At 43.2% G+C, this 20658-nt stretch overlaps 1 protein-coding gene across 1 annotated transcript in view; it reads right to left on the reverse strand.

Annotated features, from left to right (window-relative positions):
• LOC124613835 overlaps window positions 1-20658 on the reverse strand; it is a 347299-nt gene that overhangs the window by 297758 nt on the left and 28883 nt on the right. Inside the window, exons 2-3 of the mRNA XM_047142557.1 lie at window positions 7198-7269; window positions 3155-3338 (exon numbers count right to left, since the gene is read on the reverse strand). Of these exons, the coding sequence (XP_046998513.1) occupies window positions 3155-3338; window positions 7198-7211 (198 nt within the window). The 5' untranslated portion in view covers window positions 7212-7269. The remainder of the gene's footprint in view (window positions 1-3154; window positions 3339-7197; window positions 7270-20658) is intronic.

Raw genomic sequence — 20658 nt, forward strand, 5'->3', positions numbered from 1 at the left:
CTGACACACTCACTCACTTGCTGTGGCATTCAGAGGTGTGTGCCCAGTGGGCTCCTTGCCACCTACCAGAAGGCCATGAAGAGCAACAAAGGATGATAGGTGCGGAATTTCTTCTGGGACTTTGAAGGGGTTATACTCTCTGATGATCTGCCACTTGGTGCTCCGATCGATTCTGAATTGCACTGTGCAAGCCTGAGGAAACTGAAGAAACGACTTCAGCCTGTTTGTCGCCACAGAAATTGAAACGAACTTCTCCATGACAGCCCAAAGCCTCGCGCAAGTATGTGCACCCGAGAGGAACTCATAAAACTTCATTGGACTGTTCGTCCTCATCCACTCTAGAGGCTAGGTCTCGCACCTTCTAACTTCCATCTGTTTGCCAGACGAAGGATGCACCGTGTGGCAATCAGTACATGTACGATGGGGAGGTTGTAAACATAGAATTGTATCGTTGACTATCGATAGTCGCCTCTCTGCCGGCGCAAAACAACAGTGGGGAGTCGTGGCGCACCTTTCGTGGAGCGTGGGTGGAGTGTTGTGTTGATGCCGTGGCTGCAGCGCGTATCTTACAAGTTATGGTGAAGTAATTGGAAATTAAAAAAAAAAAAAAAAAACGTTGAGGTTCGCCGATAACATTGTAATTCTGTCAGAGACAGCAAAGGACTTGGAACAGCAGTTGAACGGAATGGACAGTGTCTTGAAAGGAGGATATAAGATGAACATCAACAACAGCAAAACGAGGATAATGGAATGTAGTCGAATTAAGTTGATGAGTAGTAAAGGAGTTTTGCTATTTGGGGAGCAAAATAACTGATGATGGTCGAAGTAGAGAGGATATAAAATGTACACTAACAATGGCAAAGGGAAGCGTTTCTGAAGAAGAGAAATTTGTTAACATCGAATATAGATTTAAGTGTCAGGAAGTCATTTCTGAAAGTATTTGTATGGAGTGTAGCCATGTATGGAAGTGAAACATGGACGCTAAATAGTTTGGACAAGAAGAGAATAGAAGCTTTCGAAATGTGGTGCTAGAGAAGAATGCTGAAGATTAGGTGCGTAGATCACATAACTAATGAGGAAGTATTGAATATAATTGGGGAGGAGAGGAGTTTGTGGCACAACTTGACAAGGTGAGGGGACCGGTTGGTAGGACATGTTCTGAGGCATCAAGGGATCACAAATTTAGCATTGGAGGGCAGCGTGGAGGGTAAAAACCGTAGAGGGAGACCAAGAGATGAATACACTAAGCAGATTCAGAGGATGTAGGTTGCAGTAAGTACTGGGAGATGAAGAAGCTTGCACAGGATAGAGTAGCATGGAGAGCTGCATCAAACCAGTCTCAGGACTGAAGACAACAACAACAACAACAACAACAAAAATTGGAAATGTTGCCCACCCACGTTTTGCGTTTAATTTCAGTATTCAAGACGCAGTATCGATGTTTATCCAAAAGGTGATGTTTTTCGGTTTCGTGTGTCGTGTCGGGAGAACACGAATCAACTGCGTCGCGACAGTTACGCAAAAATAGTGTAAGCTGATATGATCCTAATTACAGGTTCTAAGTGAAAGAAACACATATCGTTTTGACTGGCTGAATATCACGAGCGCAGGTACTTTCTCGTCCGTATATCGGACCCGAAATTTTATGGGGTATCCGCTTCGCGATTCGGTCACGCGCACGCTTTTGTTATAAGCTATTGAATTGCTTAGTACTGTTGAAAGAACTGAGCCAATTGTGGACTGATAAAAGATCAGTTGAACGGTGATTATTTTGTGTTCTATGCGTCGTGTTTTGCATTGGATGCCATCATTTAGGCAGCAACCTTATACGTCACAGCGGAGACGTACTTGGGTTACAAATACTGATGACGTCCATTGTGGAATAATGTCAATTGTGAACAGTGTAACCCTACCCTGTGCGAGTGTTTAACAGAATACAGTGAATTGCCGGCCTGGGTGGCCGAGCGGTTCTAGGCGCTACAGTCTGGAACCGCGCGACCGCTACGGCCGCAGGTTCGAATCCTGCCTCGGCCATGTATGTGTGTGATGGCCTTAGGTTAGTTAGGTTTAAGTAGTTCTAAGTTCTAGGGGACTGATGACCTGAGAAGTTCAGTCCCATAGTGCTCAGAGCCATTCGAACCATTTTTGAATGCAGTGAATTGTACCAGATCAAGTTGTTATTGGTGTGTGTGGGTCCTCTCCCTGCTAGGCAATAGTTATTACAAAACACATCATAGAAGGCAGTGTAGAGAGCAGCAGATCAACTGCCGCGGGAAGGACAAGGTGCATGGGTTTAGGCACACGGTCGTTAAATACCCAGCCCCGTTCCTGTGTTTAGGGAGTGCTGTACAGTATCGAGTGCTAAAGGCTAGGTTTTATTAGAGCAGCATATCTAAGGCCCTTTCCTCCCGGGCTTGTTAGAAGGCTACTGATGCGGCAAGACGTTGGCTTAGACGTCGACCAGTAGCGTGGCAGCACGCGGGCATATACGCCTAGGAGTAAGGTGGCGTAAGGCTGTCGAACTGAACGGAGATTATGTTGAAAAGTAGGGTTTTGTAGCCAAAAATGGGGAATAATACGATGTGTTGCAATCCTGAATGAAACCAGCCTACTATCAGAAAAAAATGTGTTACATTACTTATTTAACGTCTCTTCTGTACCTTGTATATGCCTACAACGCATGTCAGATTCTCTTGTAGGTTGGACTATGTTGGATTTTTCGTAGCAGTTTGATGGACTTGGATTTCATTGGCGGACTTGATTCATTGACGGACTGGCATTATTCCACATCGTCCATCCTTTGTGTAATCACAGACACCCTGAAGTTTTTGTTGTACACCCTGAGCTATCAACATGTAGTGAACTTTTAACTAATGTTTTGGGGGGGGGGGGGGGGTTGTTTGGAGAAGGAGACCAGACAGCGAGGTCATCGGTCTCATCAGATTAGGGAAGGATCGGGAAGGAAATCGGCCGTGTCCTTTCAGAGAAACCATCCCGGCATTTGCCTGGAGTGATTGAGGTAAAGCACGGAAAACCTAAATCAGGACGGCCGGACACGGGATTGAACCTCGTCCTCCCGAATGCGAGTCCAGTTCAAATGGAGGTGAACAGGAGCAGCATTCGCGCAGTTTCCGCGGTGCCAGCAGCGGCCTACCTCCTGCCGCCAGAAGAGCACTATGTCGTCGAAGCTGCCGGCCTGGCTGTGGTTGCTGGCCAGGTAGAAGCCGCGCGGGCAGTGGGTGGCGGCCCGCACCACCAGCAGAGCGCACAGCTGCAGCTCGTAGTCCTCGCCCGCCATGTCCGCCGCGTCGGCCCGCTTCTCGTACGTCAGCTCCCGTCTGTCGGCGAAGACGCGTTGTCATACCTCACTTCATAAATTTAAACGTTTATAAGGTATACATGCAAAGAAGGATCCTTCCTTATTGGACCCGAAAGTAAGGTACAGAGTTGAGAGGGCGCCGGCAGATGTGTGGAGACTGACTGAGCACAGCAGTTCTCGGATGTTCCAATGCGGAAAACAAAAGTACTCCATCTTGTTTTCTTTTACTGACAGTTTCATTCCCTCCATATGGGACAGAGAGGAAATGGTGAGGGCGAGACTGGTTGGAACCACATAGCTGTTCTTCAGTCTGACAACACGAAAAATACAAATGTAAGTTAATGAAGTAATAAGTTTGGGATCCAATACAGCATATCTGTTGAACACGTAGTTTGTGAAACAGACGATGACATGGATGGTGCTGCGAACTAGAGCCTAAGTGACAGTCTTGCTGGTGGTCTGTAAGCGATCGATATTATTGTGTCAAACGTTCAGTCCCGAGTAAGGGTGCTCACCGGGGGACAGAAGTGTGGATGGATGTGCAACAGTACGGATGATACGTTCCTAAAGGGTGTAAATTACTGAACTATATCAAGAAAATACTAAAAGGTATCAGATAGATTATATAATGGTAAGACAGAGATTTAGGAACCAGGTTTTAAATTGTAAGACATTTCCAGGGGCAGATGTGGACTCTGACCACAATCTATTGGTTATGACCTGTAGATTAAAACTGAAGAAACTGCAAAAAGGTGGGAATTTAAGGAGATGGGACCTGGATAAACTGAAAGAACCAGAGGTGGTACAGAGTTTCAGGGAGAGTATAAGAGAACAATTGACAGGAATGGGGGAAAGAAATACAGTAGAAGAAGAATGGGTAGCTTTGAGGGATGAAGTAGTGAAGGCAGCAGAGGAACTAATAAGTAAAAAGACGAGGGCTAGTAGAAATCCTTGGGTAACAGAAGAAATATTGAATTTAATTGATGAAAGGAGAAAATATAAAAATGCAGTAAATGAAGCAGGCAAAAAGGAATACAAACGTCTCAAAAATGAGATCGACAGGAAGTGCAAAATGGCTAAGCAGGCATGGCTAGAGGACAAATGTAAGGATGTAGAGGCCTATCTCACTAGGGGTAAGATAGATACCGCCTACAGGAAAATTAAAGAGACCTTTGGAGATAAGAGAAACACTTGTATGAAGATCAAGAGCTCAGATGGAAACCCAGTTCTAAGCAAAGAAGGGAAAGCAGAAAGGTGGAAGGAGTATATAGAGGGTCTATACAAGGGCGATGTACTTCAGGACAATATTATGGAAATGGAAGAGGATGTAGATGAAGCTGAAATGGGAGATGCGATACTGCGTGAAGAGTTTGACACAGCACTGAAAGACCTGAGTCGAAACAAGGCCCCCGGAGTAGACAACATTCCATTGGAACTACTGACGGTCTTGGGAGAGCCAGTCCTGACAAAACTCTACCATCTGGTGAACAAGATGTATGAAACAGGCGAAATACCCTCAGACTTCAAGAAGAATATAACAATTCCGATCCCAAAGAAAGCAGGTGCTGACAGATGTGAAAACTACCGAACAATCAGTTTAATAAGCCACAGCTGCAAAATACTAACACGAATTCTTTACAGACGATTGGAAAAACTGGTAGAAGCCGACCTCGGGGAAGATTAGTTTGGATTCCGTAGAAATACTGGAACACGTGAGGCAATACTGACCTTACGACTTATCTTAGAAGAAAGATTAAGGAAAGGCAAACCTACGTTTCTAGCACTTGTAGACTTAGAGAAAGCTTTTGACAATGTTGACTGGAATACTCTCTTTCAAATTCTAAAGGTGGCAAGGGTAAAATACAGGGAGCGAAAGGCTATTTACAATCTCTACAGAAACCAGATGGCAGTTATAAGAGTCGAGGAACATGAAAGGGAAGCAGTGGTTGGGAAGGGAGTGAGACAGGGTTGTAGCCTATCCCCGATGTTATTCAATCTGTATATTGAGCAAGCAGTAAAGGAAACAAAAGAAAAATTCGGAGTAGGTATTAAAATCCATGGAGAAGAAATAAAAACTTTGAGGTTCGCTGATGACATTGTAATTCTGTCGGAGACAGCAAAGGACTTGGAAGAGCAGTTGAACGGAATGGACAGTGTCTTGAAAGGAGGATATAAGATGAACATCAACAAAAGCAAAACGAGGATAATGGAATGTAGTCGAATTAAGTCGGGTGATGTTGAGGGTATTAGATTAGGAAATGAGGCACTTAAAGTAGTAAAGGAGTTTTGCTATTTGGGGAGCAAAATAACTGATGATGGTCGAAGTAGAGAGATAAAATGTAGACTGGCAATGGCAAGGAAAGCGTTTCTTAAGAAGAGAATTTTGTTAACATCGAGTATAGATTTAAGTGTCAGGAAGTCATTTCTGAAAGTATTTGTATGGAGTGTAGCCATGTATGGAAGTGAAACATGGACGATAAATAGTTTGGAAAGGAAGAGAATAGAAGCTTTCGAAATGTGGTGCTACAGAAGAATGCTGAAGATTAGATGGGTAGATCACATAACTAATGAGGAGGTACTGGATAGGATTGGGGAGAAGAGAAGTTTGTGGCACAACTTGACCAGAAGAAGGGATCGGTTGGTAGGACATGTTCTGAGGCAACAAGGGATCACCAATTTAGTACTGGAGGGCAGCGTGGAGGGTAAAAATCGGTCTGGACTCTAGGCGTCCATTATGAACATGATTACAAGAAGCTGTGCAAGCATCTCCACACTATCAGTCTGGCCTATAGGTGTCCATTATGAACAAGAGTACAAGAAATTATGCAGTCATCTCCACACTATCAATGTGTCCTCTAGGCTGACAGGAGGCGTCTAGGCAACACTCATAGGAGGCATTATCAGTGTTGCTTCCGTGTATCCATTATGAACAATATTGCAGACTTCTCATTGTGTGCATGAAGGGAGTGGTTATGCAACTAACAGGAATGGAAGGTCGATTAGCGGTGTTGGGTCCCTCTCACTGGTGGCTGCCAGTTCTGTCTGATGCGTGGAGATTATCACAGAAAAGATTCAGCATGGCCACGTCCAATGTACTTCTCAGGCCTCTGGTGCCACAAATGAGCAGGTTGGCTGGGAAGTCTTGTTCTGGATTACTGTCAGGTACAGGTGTTGAATGCTATCTAGGGTAGTAGCCTGCGAGCTGTGCAGTACCAGGACAGGGTCCTCTGTCCTGTTGTCCAGCTTTGCAGTCAACATTTCAGCGAGGGGTCTGTTTTTCACGCACTTCGTGATAACCTTTCTTCAGGAGGCAATGCAATATCCTGTGGTATCTGCTGACATGGACCCTACTGAGCACGCCTACAACCTGTTGGAACTTCCTGTACATTATCGCAGGAACATTCCTTATTCACTGTACACCGACAAAGAGTGTGACTAGGGTTGAGGACAAACGAAAGGGCTGTCTTATAGGAAGCACACCAAGGAGGATCAAAGTATGTTACAATGCATTGGGATGGAGCAACGTGTTTTGAGAGTCGCCCAGAAGGAGATATTGATTTCACAGAAGTGAAAAGATTTCCACATCCTAACATACTGTCTTTATTTGTTATTGTTTTGTTTTTATTTCGCAGTGATGTCAATTTCTTGGTTTCATAAGGTTTTTTTGTCACACTCTGTTCCCCTTGAATATACACTCAACACGTCTATAGAAAGGGAGGTGGTGCTCAACTTTTTTATGCAGTAAATTAGTATTAAGCACAATGGTAATAACAATGATAATGATAATAATAATAACAATAACAATAATAATAATAATAATAATAATAATAATAATAATAATAATATTTGAGAAATTCCACTGTGGAGAGAATACTTACTCTTCTTGCGCCATTGTAGATTAAAACAGGTTTCTTCTTGGAAGTGTAGACCCGCAGGTAACTGTTACCAAACTGGAAATAAAAGAGAAATACTATAAATGATTTGAATATGAAGCAGCACCAAACAAATATTTTTCTTAGCTGTATTTTCTGCTAAACACGCAGGTAACCGTTACCAATCATGAGCACAACAGTGTATATTCAACCGTGTTAGACGTATTCAAAATAATTTCGACTGTATTTTGTTTCCTAACAATTTTTCGATCTTAACATTAATTATAGATCTGTAACTAAATTTTTAACAGATGTAAAACCTGTTAGTTACCGTAGCGGTTACCGTTTCGGAAATGTTCACAGAAACTCGGAGGGCTAGAGGATATAGCTTGAAAGGCAATAAGCACTTAGAATCTCTTTCTAGAAAGCTAGACAGTCGTGATTTGAAGGTAAACCTCTTTCAATAGTGGCATTCCCACACATCATAATCCGATTCATTTAAAACATCTAAACTCACAGTTTAAACACTTCGTTAAAGTACGTATCTCACTATTTGTTGGAAGTATATGTATGTGCCGTTTCCCTCGAGCATCAAATGCAGTACCTTATCTTTTCCCTATCCCGGGGTAGGGCAGAGTCCTTTTGAGATCTGATCGAATGCAGAAGCTTGATAATTTTCTGCCAAATGTCGTTGAGGTGCGCGTAGGTCAACACAGATCCTAACTGGGGTATTAGAGAGGGGATCATCAGTTCTGACAGCTGTTTCACAACCAAGTGAAGCTTCCCAAAAAACTTGGTTGGAACTAGCGTATTTATTTCGTTTCTGGACCAGTACGTTCACATTAAAACATGAAGGCCTAAGCAGCGTGTATGAGTAGTATATTTATGCAAATTCTGGCTCAAAGAGCATTTCAATTAAAAAGTCCAGGTTAAAAACCGAGATTCCAATTTCACAGTATCCACTGAGCCAAAAATTTATCTATACACAGAAAACGAAATTCTCATTTAAAATTTACAAATCTAAAAATTTTTATTCTTTATAAATAAGAGCTCTGCCTGTACCGAAAAAACCAAATTCTCACTTCCTCATTTAAAAATTTACGAACCTAAAATTTTATTCTGTGTATATAAGAGACACCAAACCTCATTTGCCTATACTGAAAAAAACAAAATCCGATTTATTAAAAAAAACCTAATAAACATTTCTCTTTATAAATAATATCTCAAATCTTGCCTATTTATTCCATCGACTGAAATTTAAATTAAAAATCTCAAAGGTACATTTAACCATAAACGTTTTAATTTTGAAATTTCAAATTTCTCTCTATATAAATACAACCAAAACAAAATGAACACCAAAGCTGAGCTATTTTAAAACTTAGAAAATTACAGTAAAGAATAATATGGATTGAGTAATAAAGATTTAGGAAATTACTGCAAAGAAAATGGTTACTCAAATGTAACTGGACAAGATCTAATGGAATTTATTGATTACTTCAACAAGAAACAAAGAAAAAAAGGAAGAAGAGAGAACTACGATATGAAACTATAAAAGAACTTTGATCGATTTCTAAAACAGAGAATTTGAAGAATTATTTCAAACTTAATACACAAAAAGGTCTTGCGAGATAATTTCATCCCCATTATCCAAAGTGACTCTGATTTCAACAAGATGTGGTTCATGCAAGACGGAGCTCGACCCCATCCAAGCAGGAGAGTGTTTAATGTCCTGGACTAGCACTTTGGCGACTGCATTCTCGCTCTGGGGTACCCAGATGCCACTGACATTAGCCTCGATTGGCAGCCATATTCTCGGGATATGAACACATGCGACTCCTTTTTGTGGGGCTGTATTAAAGACAAGGTGTTCATCAATAATCCCAACACCACTGCTGAGCTGAAAACAGCCATTCAGGAGGTCGTCGACGGCGTCGATGTTCCGACACTTTAGCTGGTCATGCAGAATTTCGCGATTCGTCTGCGCCACATCATCGCCAATGATGGCAGGCATATCGAACATGTCTTAACCTAAATCCGAATATCTTTAGTGACGTTTACATGCTGAACAAAGTGTGTGCACCCCTAGTTTGTGTAACTAATTTATGTTTTTATCATATAGTTCAATAACTGTCACTCTGTCAGCGTCCCTCGAAATGAACGTCGCCTTTCCTCCAGAGATCCCCATTTGAGTCGCGCAGCACCTCCGTAACACTTACGTGTCGTTCGAATCTACCGGTAACAGATCTATCAGCCTGCCTCTGAATTGCTTCGATGTCTTCCTTCAGTCCCACCTGGTACAGATCCCGAACACTCGAGCAGCACTCAAGAACAGATCACGCTAGTGTCCTATATGCGGTCTCCTTTACACCACGTTTTCCTTAATATCTCTCAATGAACCGAAGTCGACAATTCGCGTTCCCTACTATATTCCTCACATGCTCATTCCATTTCGTATCATTTTGAAAGGTCACGCCCAAATATTTAAACGATTTGTCTGTCTCAAGTAGGACTCTACTAACGCTGAGTGTATTAACTTACACTTTCTACACTTAGAACTAGCTGCCATTCATGAAACCAATTAGACATCTTGTCTAAGTCATTTTGTGTCCTCCTAAAATCACTCAATTCCGACGCCTTACCCTACACCACGGCATCATAAAAAAACAACCGCAGACTGCCGCCCACCCTGTCAGCCAAATCATTTACGTTCTCGGATGAGAGATGTATATGTGAAGGGCCTACGATGCCCTTGGTGTGTGTGATAGGACGTGGTCTAGCGGAGCCTCGGGGACAAGTATGCCTTCACTTAAGCTCCCATGCAGTCCAACATCAGCCCACCGTCACCTCCTAATACCCCACAGATGTGGACATGCAACGTATTCTGGGTTCTTTACTTTTTTGTCAGTGTGATTGTCAATACCGTGCGGAAATACAAAATTTTAAATCACTAGATGAAAAATGTGCCCAACTTCTATTACTGATTAATCAGTCAGTTCATTGGTTATGTACGAGGGTTGCCCAAAAACAACGCTACGAATGCGAAACGTTACGTAAGTGTTATTTCAAGTCTCCTGAGTGAGCGCGCCAAGTTTCCGTCACTTCCGACAGATAGCGCAGCTGCAGCACAGTTTCAAAATGGCGTCTGTAGGTTATTTATGTTACAAGCAACGTGCCGTCATTGATTTCTCGCTGCAGAGAATGAAACTGTGGGGAATATTCACAAACGCTTGTGCAAAGTCTATGGAGCATCTGCTGTCGACAGAAGTACAGTTAGTCTCTGGGCACGGAGGATGAGGTCATCAGAAGGCCGTTCGGCGGAGCTCCACGATTTGCAGCGGTCGGGGAGGCCATCCACAGCTTTCACACCTGACCTAGCCCTCTCGGACTTCCACTTGTTTGGGGCCATTCGAGGATATCATTCGTCAAAGATATTTTGAGGACGATGAGGAGGTGATTCACACAGTGTAGCACTGGCTCCGCCACCAAGACAAGGATTGGTACCGACAGGGCAGACACCCCCTCGTTTCGCACTGGAGGAAGGCCACAGAACGGGATGGCGATTACGTGGAAAAATAGGCTGTGCAGATAAAACAACGTTATTTTGTGTGTGTAATTCTCATTATGTTCAATAAACAATTGTTGAAAAACATGCAGTGCATTACTTTCTGGTCCACCCTCGTACTAACATTCTCAAATCTTGGAAGAATGGCATGTCTTCCGACGATATTTACATAGCAACTGTTGTTTAGTTTACCACTGCAAACAGCATTTTTGTCTCTGAGTGTTATTTCTTTTGTAAATGATTGTTTCCTCTGATTTATCTGAGTGTTATTTCTTTTTTAAATGTGTTGTTTACCCTGATTTATCCCTGTGCGAAATCTATTTTCAGACCCAACGTTTAGGTTTCGTCTTCCTTGTATTTAGCTCTTGTGACAGCTCTAAAAGGCCATAATGTGCACTAAAACATTCATACCCGACCAAGTGATTTCAATTGACGCCATATTGAAAGCTGTGCAACTACGAAGCATTTGTGGCTTTCTGTGTGAACAGTGGCTTGCGATGCCACTTCAGCAAGCCACAAGCTGTGGCGTCACATTATATTCGTGTGTGAACCTGGCTTAATGTTGCAAAGGCTTGACACCCTCCAAGACACCGTCAGACTCGGCAACAGTTGAAACAACAAGGTGTCCCACGGGGAGGCCTTACGGGGACTCTTTGTCCTTTTATTCACGCAAATGTTAATGTTGCGACCCTCCTCTCCCACCCCCCCCCCCCCCACCCCCATCCCACAGGGGGGCGTGGAAACTTCGACACGCTTTCAACCTCGTGGCTGCCCTGGCGCCTGAAGACAACTAAATCCCACCTAAGGGTTGTCGAAGGGGTTGCCTAACCCTCTGGCGCGACAGCAGCAGCGAGGCTGAACGTGTGTCGAACTTACAGACAGGTCCACCATCTGTAACGTGCTCGACAAACCTGTGTGGGTGGCAACGAGGGTTTGGCCGAACTGGGGATGGTTTTAGGTCAACGCTTTGCCATTTTAATCACATATATGTTGATGTTATGACCCACCATGATCACGCCACAGGAGGGCACGAAGCAGGAGGGCTACGCGCGCACAAACACCCCTTTCTGTTTCCAATCAAGTTCAAATTTCGTTGGATCGTTTTGGAAGGTACACATCCTGTACATCAGACAAAACTTGTGGTCGCGCTACGCTCCAAAGGCGTCAGATCACTGTCAGTGGGGTTGCAGCCCCACAGTAACCTTAGAGTAGGTTTCAAACACCCAAGGCGTGGAAGCGGGGTAGCACATCGTTGCTCTCGCGGGCTGTGCAGTGTTCTTTTCGACCGCGAAATGTGTGGGAACCAACGTTCGAAGGGAAGTGTTGGTTTCATTGACGCTCTTTACGCCATACCACGAGGCGTTTTCGTGTCGATTCTGAGCCCCGGTTTGTGTGACATGTTTTCGTATTCCACCCACAACAAATCTGCGTGATTTCAACGCTGGGTGTCGCGGTTCTGACCTCCGTCGCACAGGTATCAAAAGAAGGGTTGAAATGTGGGTAAGAGGAGATATTGTGACGCTACAACGCAGTCCTTGCTATGAATTTTTTCGCTTACATAACACAGGAAACTGTTTGTATGCGATGTATTGTCTAGTGTAAATACGTATTATAAATACCATGTTTAAATTATGTAATATTTAACACTGGCAAGTCAGGGCATATTTAGTTAACGTTGAAGTCAGAGAGATTGTTTTGTCGCGCCGCTGGGCAGCGGTCAGTAGTAGCAGTGACGCCGTGCTCGGAGTAAGACGTACAGTCGAGTGCTGCTAGTCCTGGCTGTGTTACATCTAACGGCTGGTGTGTCGATCTAAGTACGACGGGAAAGTAATGGTCGGCATATCTGGAAGCATGACCGGGCAGGTTATTACGGGTTAATGGGCATAGTGCTGAAGAAACGAGGGCTTAAATGTGAAGCGCACTGTCGGCGCAAGTCGCCACATTGTGTCGCTGCCGTGGACTTCCGTCCGTCCATCGCCAACGAGGGAAGTAAGATCTACGCAATTTTCGTAGGATAAAATTGTAGAAGGCTTGCCAGTGACTGTGCTTTTCTCTGAAGTTGAACAATTAATAACAAGCACTTTATAATCGAAGTGTTGCAGTTACATTTCACCCTACAATAACACCAAGTAGGTTCCTTCCGATCCTTGCCTTATTGAACCGAGAGTGTCACGCCATTATCAAGAGAAAATATGTTAATTAACAAATTATTTGCGTAGACGGTGAAGAGTAAATTTCAGAATGGTTATCGTAGTTAATTGTTCCACTTAATAAGCTTAAGGGACCCCAATTAATGAATTATTATCATTAAAAACATAATTAATCAATTATTGGCAATATATTTCATTATGAGTAGATTAAACTGTGCAGAGTACCTAATTTTAAAGACAGATTGACAGTCCATTATTCAAAATCTCGATAGATAATTATCTGTGTTGTCAGCATTGCACTTAGATGACAAATTATGAACGAAATAATTATCAAAATACTTATTGAAAGTTAACCATTAATGTTTGAGTGTAGTTAGATCGTTATGACATTGTTTTATATGACTACCGAGCCTGACACAGCACTTACGTAAAAGTTGCCGTTCCACCTGCTACGCTACAAACAGGTAAACTTTATTTTTGACACAATTATTCACGTACTTAACAGTACTGTCGCTCATCAGTTGAGCTGGCGACCGATTTTTTAATTGCTTTTACAACTTAATCATTTCTTTCGGCAAAATTTCCACTGGCAAAATTTATTTCCAAATTATTTCCATTATTTCATTTACCGATCGTTATTAAATGAAATTACTCATTCAATATCGATCAAGTTATAACGCCTCCTGTTTCCCGCGGAATAATGATTATTTACTTCGGATTCGGATGCCTTATCCCGACACGGGTCAAAATTCATAATTCACGGTCATTGTCAACTTGTAATTTCGCAAATCCCAGGAAGCAGGGAGGAGTTATAATATGACGACCTGCCCATCACGTGACGCGTCCAAGTTGATGTTGAGTAGAACTGTAGTAAAATTTGCTGCCAATGTGTCATCGTTAAGCAACCTTATAGATCACATGAACTTCTGAGTTGTGGCCTCTCTCTTTTTTATTCGGCACCTTACTGTTTGTAGCGTCTCCGTGCCAGACGGTGACGTCACAATGCGCCACGCTTTTGCACCATTAAAGAGTAATGTTGTAGGCATCTTTGAGTCAAATTTCAAACTTAGTGGGAGACAATTACGGTGTTTCGGAAAAGTGGTCGTTTAATTTTGTTGCAAAGTGTAATTGCTACATGTCATTTCTTAAATACGAGACGTTTCTTTTGTGGCTGCTACAACGTTACTTTACACACTATTGTTGGTCACTAATGTTGTTGCCGGCCGAAGTGGCCGTGCGGTTAAAGGCGCTGCAGTCTGGAACCGCAAGACCGCTACGGTCGCAGGTTCGAATCCTGCCTCGGGCATGGATGTTTGTGATGTCCTTAGGTTAGTTAGGTTTAACTAGTTCTAAGTTCTAGGGGACTAATGACCTCAGCAGTTGAGTCCCATAGTGCTCAGAGCCATTTGAACCATTTGAACTAATGTTGTTGGGCTTTGAGACCTGCATCAGACCAGCAGCTGCAAGATTAGTAGGTGCGAAATGCTGTCTTCTGAATTTCGTTAATTCACAACGATGGAGGTAAGCGTTACTCATATAGTGATAACTTGAGAATAGATCTGCTTTTGTAACTCAGTGCACACATCTACGCTTCCTCACCTTCTGGTATTTTAGAAAACGCGAATTTACCGTGTTTCTTCCACATCGGAGTTTCCATATGAAGCAAGCAATGGATTATTTCAGCGTCCTACTTTGCCAATTTTCTAAGTTACCTTGGTTTTAGATAGCTTGACGCCTTGCGCCATGGAGGCTGGGCAGTCTTCTAATTGTCATAACTTTCATTTGGTCCCCGGTGAAAAAATTTTCGACTGCCAGTCACTAACGCCTCACGCTGATGGCGATGCAATTAAACGAAATCTTCAACTTATCAGCCGAGCGAAGGCGTTCTGCGGCAACGTTTCAACAAGTTCCCTACCTGTCATCTTCGCTTGAAGATCACTAGCAGGAAACTTGTTGAAACGTTACCGCAAAACGACGCCTTGACTCGGCTGATAAACCGAGAAGACTTCATCATCGAAATTCGCCGAGAAAGTCTAAATCGCATATAGCACGGAAATCTTCAACTGTCCGCTTGAATCCATAGGGATTAGTACTGGAAAAAATGTTCATACAGTCGCCGCGAATACTACGGGTCACCAAAAGTAGGAGTTACATGATGTCTGAAGGTTGCAACGAAAGCGCTACACGTCTTTGCAATAACCAAAAACAAAACAAAAAAATACCTGAAAGCACGCATATACTTTTAAGGAATGAACTTGCTTCATTGTATTTCAAATATAATTCGTTTCATAGCGATTCGCAGTCTAAGACGTTTGTATATTGCAAATCAGTTTGAGAATAAATTTAGAAACATTGGGAGCTGCAACAGAGCAGCGTGAATACGTGAATGTGTAGTCTGCAGACGGTCACATATCTCAATAAAATACACTACTGTACATTAAAATTGCTAACCCAGAAGAAAAGAAGATGATAAATGGGTATTCATTGAACAAATGTATTATACTAGAACTGATATGTGATTACATTTTCACGCAGTTTGGGTGCATAGATCCTGAGAAATCAGTACCCAGAACAACCACCTCTGGCCATAATAACGGCCTTGATACGCCTGGGCATTGAGTCAATCAGAGCTTGGATGGCGTGTACAGGTGTGGCTGCCCATGCAGCTTCAACACGATACCACGGTTCATCAAAAGTAGTGACTGGCGTATTGTGACGAGCCAGTTGCTCGGCCATCATTGACCAGACGTTCTCAGTTGGTGAGAGATTTGGAGAATGTGATGGCCAGGGCAACAGTCGAACATTTTCTGTATCCAGAAAGGCCCGTACAGGACCTGCAACATGCGGTCCGGCATTATCCTGCTGAAATGTAGGGTTTCGCAGGGATCGAATGAAGGGTAGAGCCACGGGTCGTAACACATCTGAAATGTACCGTCCACTATTCAAAGTGCCGTCAATGCGAACAAGAGGTGACCGAGACGTGTAATACCATCACGCCGGGTGATACGCCAGTATGGCAATGACGATTACACGCTTCCAATGTGCGTTCACTGCGATGTCGCCAAACACGGATGCGACCATCATGATGCTGTAAACAGAACCTGGATTCATCCGAAAAAGTTACGTTTTGCCATTCGTGCACCCAGGTTAGTCGTTGAGTACACCATCGCAGGCGCTCCTGTCTGTGATGCAGCGTCAAGGGTAACCGCAGCCACGATCTCTGAGCTGATAATCCATGCTGCTGCAAACGTCGTCGAACTGTTCGTGCAGATGGTTGTTGTCTTGCAAAAGTTCCCATCTGTTGACTCAGGGATCGAGACGTGGCTGCACGATCCGTTACAGCCATGCGGATATGACGCCTGTCATCTCGACTGCTAATGATACGAGGCCGTTGGGTTCCAGCACGGCGTTCCGTATTACCCTCCTGAACCCACCGATTCCATATTCTGCAAACAGTCATTGGATCTCGACCAACGCGAGCAGCAATGTCGTGATACGATAAACGGCAATCGCGATAGGCTACAATCCGACCTTTATCAAAGTCGGAAACGTCATGGTACGCATTTCTGCGCCTTACACGAGGCATCACAACAACATTTCACCAGGCAACGCCGGTGAACTGCTGCTTGTGTATGAGAAATCGGTTGGAAACTTTCGTCATGTCAGGACGTTGTAGGTGTCGCCACCGACGCCAACCTTGTGTGAATGCTCTGAAAAGCTAATCATTTGCATATCACAGCATCTTCTTCCTGTCGGTTAAATTTCGCGTCTGTAGCACATCATCTCCGTGGTGTAGCAATTTTAATGGCGAGTAGTGTATTTTTCGCGACTCCAGTTATCTTATCAACACTTACTTTTTCCCTCTGTTCTGACGACACAGAAACACACAACCAGAGATAGATCTAGATTGTGCTAACGAACAGCCTTCAGAAGCCACCTGAGACTAAATAAACCATTTGTTTAGCAGCAGGGTATTTCTGTATAAGAAAAAGGTGACAGATAAGTGCTAAATTAACAGGTAACTGATTCACGAAACCGTCGTTAGTTTTGTTTTGGAAAAGCAGCAATTGTTCGTCATTTGTTAGTTCCAGATTTGACTTGCCCCGTGCAGTTACTATTAGGGAAATGTACTAATGTGATTCAGCGCTTATTCGTATATGCAGTATATGAGATCTTTTCCATGCTTCCAGTAAGTTACATAAATGCGAAGTATGTGTTGAAGCGAGAGTTACTGGATCTACTTGTAGCGGATTCCCTATTTTGTGAGTGAAACATTCTTCAGAAGTGTAAAAGGAATCACGGATTCCTTACACAAAGAAGAAGCTACGCTAAACGCAGGCGATGGAGTGTGCAGTGCATAGCCACGACTATCGTAGAGGTTGACATAATGGGTTCAGTTCTTTCAGTTCTACTCTGGCATTACAAATTTATTGAAATCTTCTACGACAATTTCTTGTTACTCGATCAGTTACTCGTTTTCAGTCGAGTGATCTTTTGCAGTTTTATTGTCAGCTTATCTTACTGCTTCCATGAAGTGGAAGAACTATTCATATCGGGTGCAAAATTTATTACTCTCAAAGGCGTCCATCCATATACAAAACGCTACAGAACACATGTCTGTCTATCAAATCAGGTCCTTTTAACTAACTGAAATGACATGTTATACATTAGTAACCAGAGGTGAAGCATAACTCGCATCTGTTTCACGTATCGCATCTTTCAGTTGTGAGTTTTTCGTTTCATTTTGCCCCATATGAAAATGTGACAGCACTATGTAAATTGATTCTGTCCTGAAAAATAATTATCGTGCGTTATGGATTCATATTCACTGTTGGATTTTGGTTTTTAGATATCTGAGACACATTTTTAGCGAAGTTTGATTTAGTTTTTATGCATGCTCTCTTTTGCCCTTCAATGACGTATTTCCAAAATTTGCATTATTCTAAAATTATTGCCACTGACTTATTGCTTGTTGGATGGAAAGCTGCACTTCCTTCACTCGTTGTTTAGCGTGGTGGCAAAACTGAAGACAATGGAGGGAAAGCCTATAATTGGAAATCAACGATTAAAACAGCATTCACTCAGCAAGTTCTAAGTTGAACTGCTGCAGAAACTTACCACTGCATAATGCAGAAGTACGCATTCTTGGAATTCAAAACCAACTGAAACTGCTGGAAACTAAGAAGACGATAGGCTCTAAGTGAATTTTTGTTAGGTTTAATAATGAGTACGATGAGTAAACAACTCTGTTTCATGTGAATCTTCAGGTTTTGGCGGCGCAAAGACTGTTCCATTAAATATATTAGTTAGTTTTGATGTGGTGGCTTTATTTACAAAGGTTCCCCTTCCAGAATCTCTACAACTTATTGAAAGAAGTTTTGACAAAGAGATTTCAGTTTTATGTAAACATGTTCTGACCTCCACATATTTCTTATTTAACAACGAATTTTTTGAACAGACGGACGGAGTCGCCATTGGTAGACCCTTATCCCTCTGGTGGGCAATTTATTTATGGAGGACTTCAAGGAGAAGGCGCTTGAATCTGCTGACTTGAAACCCACGGTATTCTGGAGGTATGTGGATGACACCCTTGTAGTTTGGCCCCATGGTGAAGACAACTTGCAAGACTCCTTAAGACATCTGAACTCCCTCCACGATCAAATAAAGTTGACAATGGAAATTGAAAAGGAGGGATGCCTTCCACTCTTGGATGTTTTGGTTCGGCGCAGAGAGGATGGCACTTTGGGACGTGAAGTGTACAGGAAGCCGACACACACCGATCTGTATTTACGTGCAAATAGCTGCCACCATCCTGCCCAGACAATGAGTGTTCTCCGAACTTTGACTCACAGAGCGCATATTATTTCTGACGAAAGCAGTCTGCAAGATGAACTTTCCCACTTACAAAGAGTGTTTGAAGACAATGGGTACTCTCCACAACAAATACAGAAGGCACTGAACATGAAACCGAAAGAGGCCACAAACAAAGCAGAAGAAGATGAAGAAATCTTTAAATTGATGGCCTTCCTGCCATATGTGGGTAGCCTCTCATCAAAAATAGGACGCATTCTCGGCAGACACAAAATAAAAGTGATTTTTCGACTTCCACCTAAGACAGCTGCACTCGTGGTCTCCGTCAAAGATGATTTGCTGCTCCGAAAATCTGGAGTTTACAAAATTCCATGTGAATGTGGCCTCTCTTACATCGGACAAACAACTCGTACTGTCCAAGAAAGATGTACAGAACACCGGAGGTACACACGACTTTTACAAACTAACAAGTCGGCCGTGGCAGAGCACTGTATTGATAATGGTCACAGTAACTACATCGTCATTTTGGGACTCTATAGTAAAGGAGGCAATTGAAATTCGCTTGACGACGAACTTAATTAATAGAGACAGTGGTTTCAATCTTGATAAATCCTGGAATCCGGCACTTGCTGTAATAAGCTCGCAAAGACGTCGTCACAGTGCAGCTCACAATGATATATCGATATACCAACAAAGATCAACTGCGGAGTCATAGATACAACTCGCGCATTATGCACGTCTCTGCCGCCGACCAACGTCTCTGGCGCATTTGCATCCGTGGCCGCATGCGCAGTCGCGCGGTACAATAGTATAAAGGGTCGAAGCAAGCATTGGAGCGGCAGCCATGTTACTCTTTAAGTCTCCGATTTTTATCGCCTGTTTTTATTATTTCTTTTCTTCATCTTTCTAACAAAGTCTGTAGGCTGAAGAGCGGCGTACTAAGCTGCTGCCAGCCCGCCCCCTTCGGGGGGAATTGAAATTCAATAAAGAAAAAAAAAAAAAATTGGAGCGGCAGTCTTGCGGCTGACTCTGAAGATGGCTGATCGTTTTACAGCTGAAATATTAGAAGAAGAAGGAGATTTCTTGCGGCTGCACACCCGAAATTAATGGAACAATCTGTTTCAGATTATATTTACCATGAATAACGCGACGAGCTGGACCATTTCCACGGACAGAGAAGCCATAGGCTAGTACCGTTTGTAAAACGTGTAAAATAACTTGTGTTGTCTTAGGATCGCCATTATTATTTCGGACTACTGCGAGTATTGTACGCCAGATCACACGTCTAGTTTGGACAAAATGCAGGAGGAGACTCACGTAAAACTGAATCCCTCCGTAATAGTGGTCCTAACGCGTCGCCCTTTTCCAGTCGGAATAGTACGTACAGATAAGATCAGCTATGGGCCACTGCACTCGTCATGAATATGTTGTAAATGTTTAAAAATACGTTGCAGTCAATACGATCATTGCTAACAACAAACTATTGAAAACTGGAAGAAGACGGACCTTGAATGTTTGGTACTGAACGTAGTGGAAGTGCAACCATAATGTGTGAGAGTAGTTAGTTAGGTTAGGTTAGTGTTTTTTAACGTCCCGTCGACAACGAGGTCATTAGAGACGGAGCGCAAGCTCGGGTTAGGGAAGGATGGGGAAGGAAATCGGCCGTGCCCTTTCAAAGGAACCATCCCGGCATTTGCCTGAAACGATTTAGGGAAATCACGGAAAACCTAAATCAGGATGGCTGGAGACGGGATTGAACCGTCGTCCTCCCGAATGCGAGTCCAGTGTGCTAACCACTGCGCCACCTCGCTCGGTCGTGAGAGTGGTTCCTTCACAAATCGAAATGGAGCATTGCTTCTAAATCAAGTGTTCAGGACATTCTGCAGACTATTCCGGAAAGAGGAAAATGTGTGAAAAGCCTGTCCCACACACCCTGACTCCAGT

The sequence above is a fragment of the Schistocerca americana genome, chromosome 4 (genome assembly GCF_021461395.2).
Source record: "Schistocerca americana isolate TAMUIC-IGC-003095 chromosome 4, iqSchAmer2.1, whole genome shotgun sequence".
In the NCBI taxonomy this organism is placed as follows: Eukaryota; Metazoa; Arthropoda; class Insecta; order Orthoptera; family Acrididae; genus Schistocerca; species Schistocerca americana.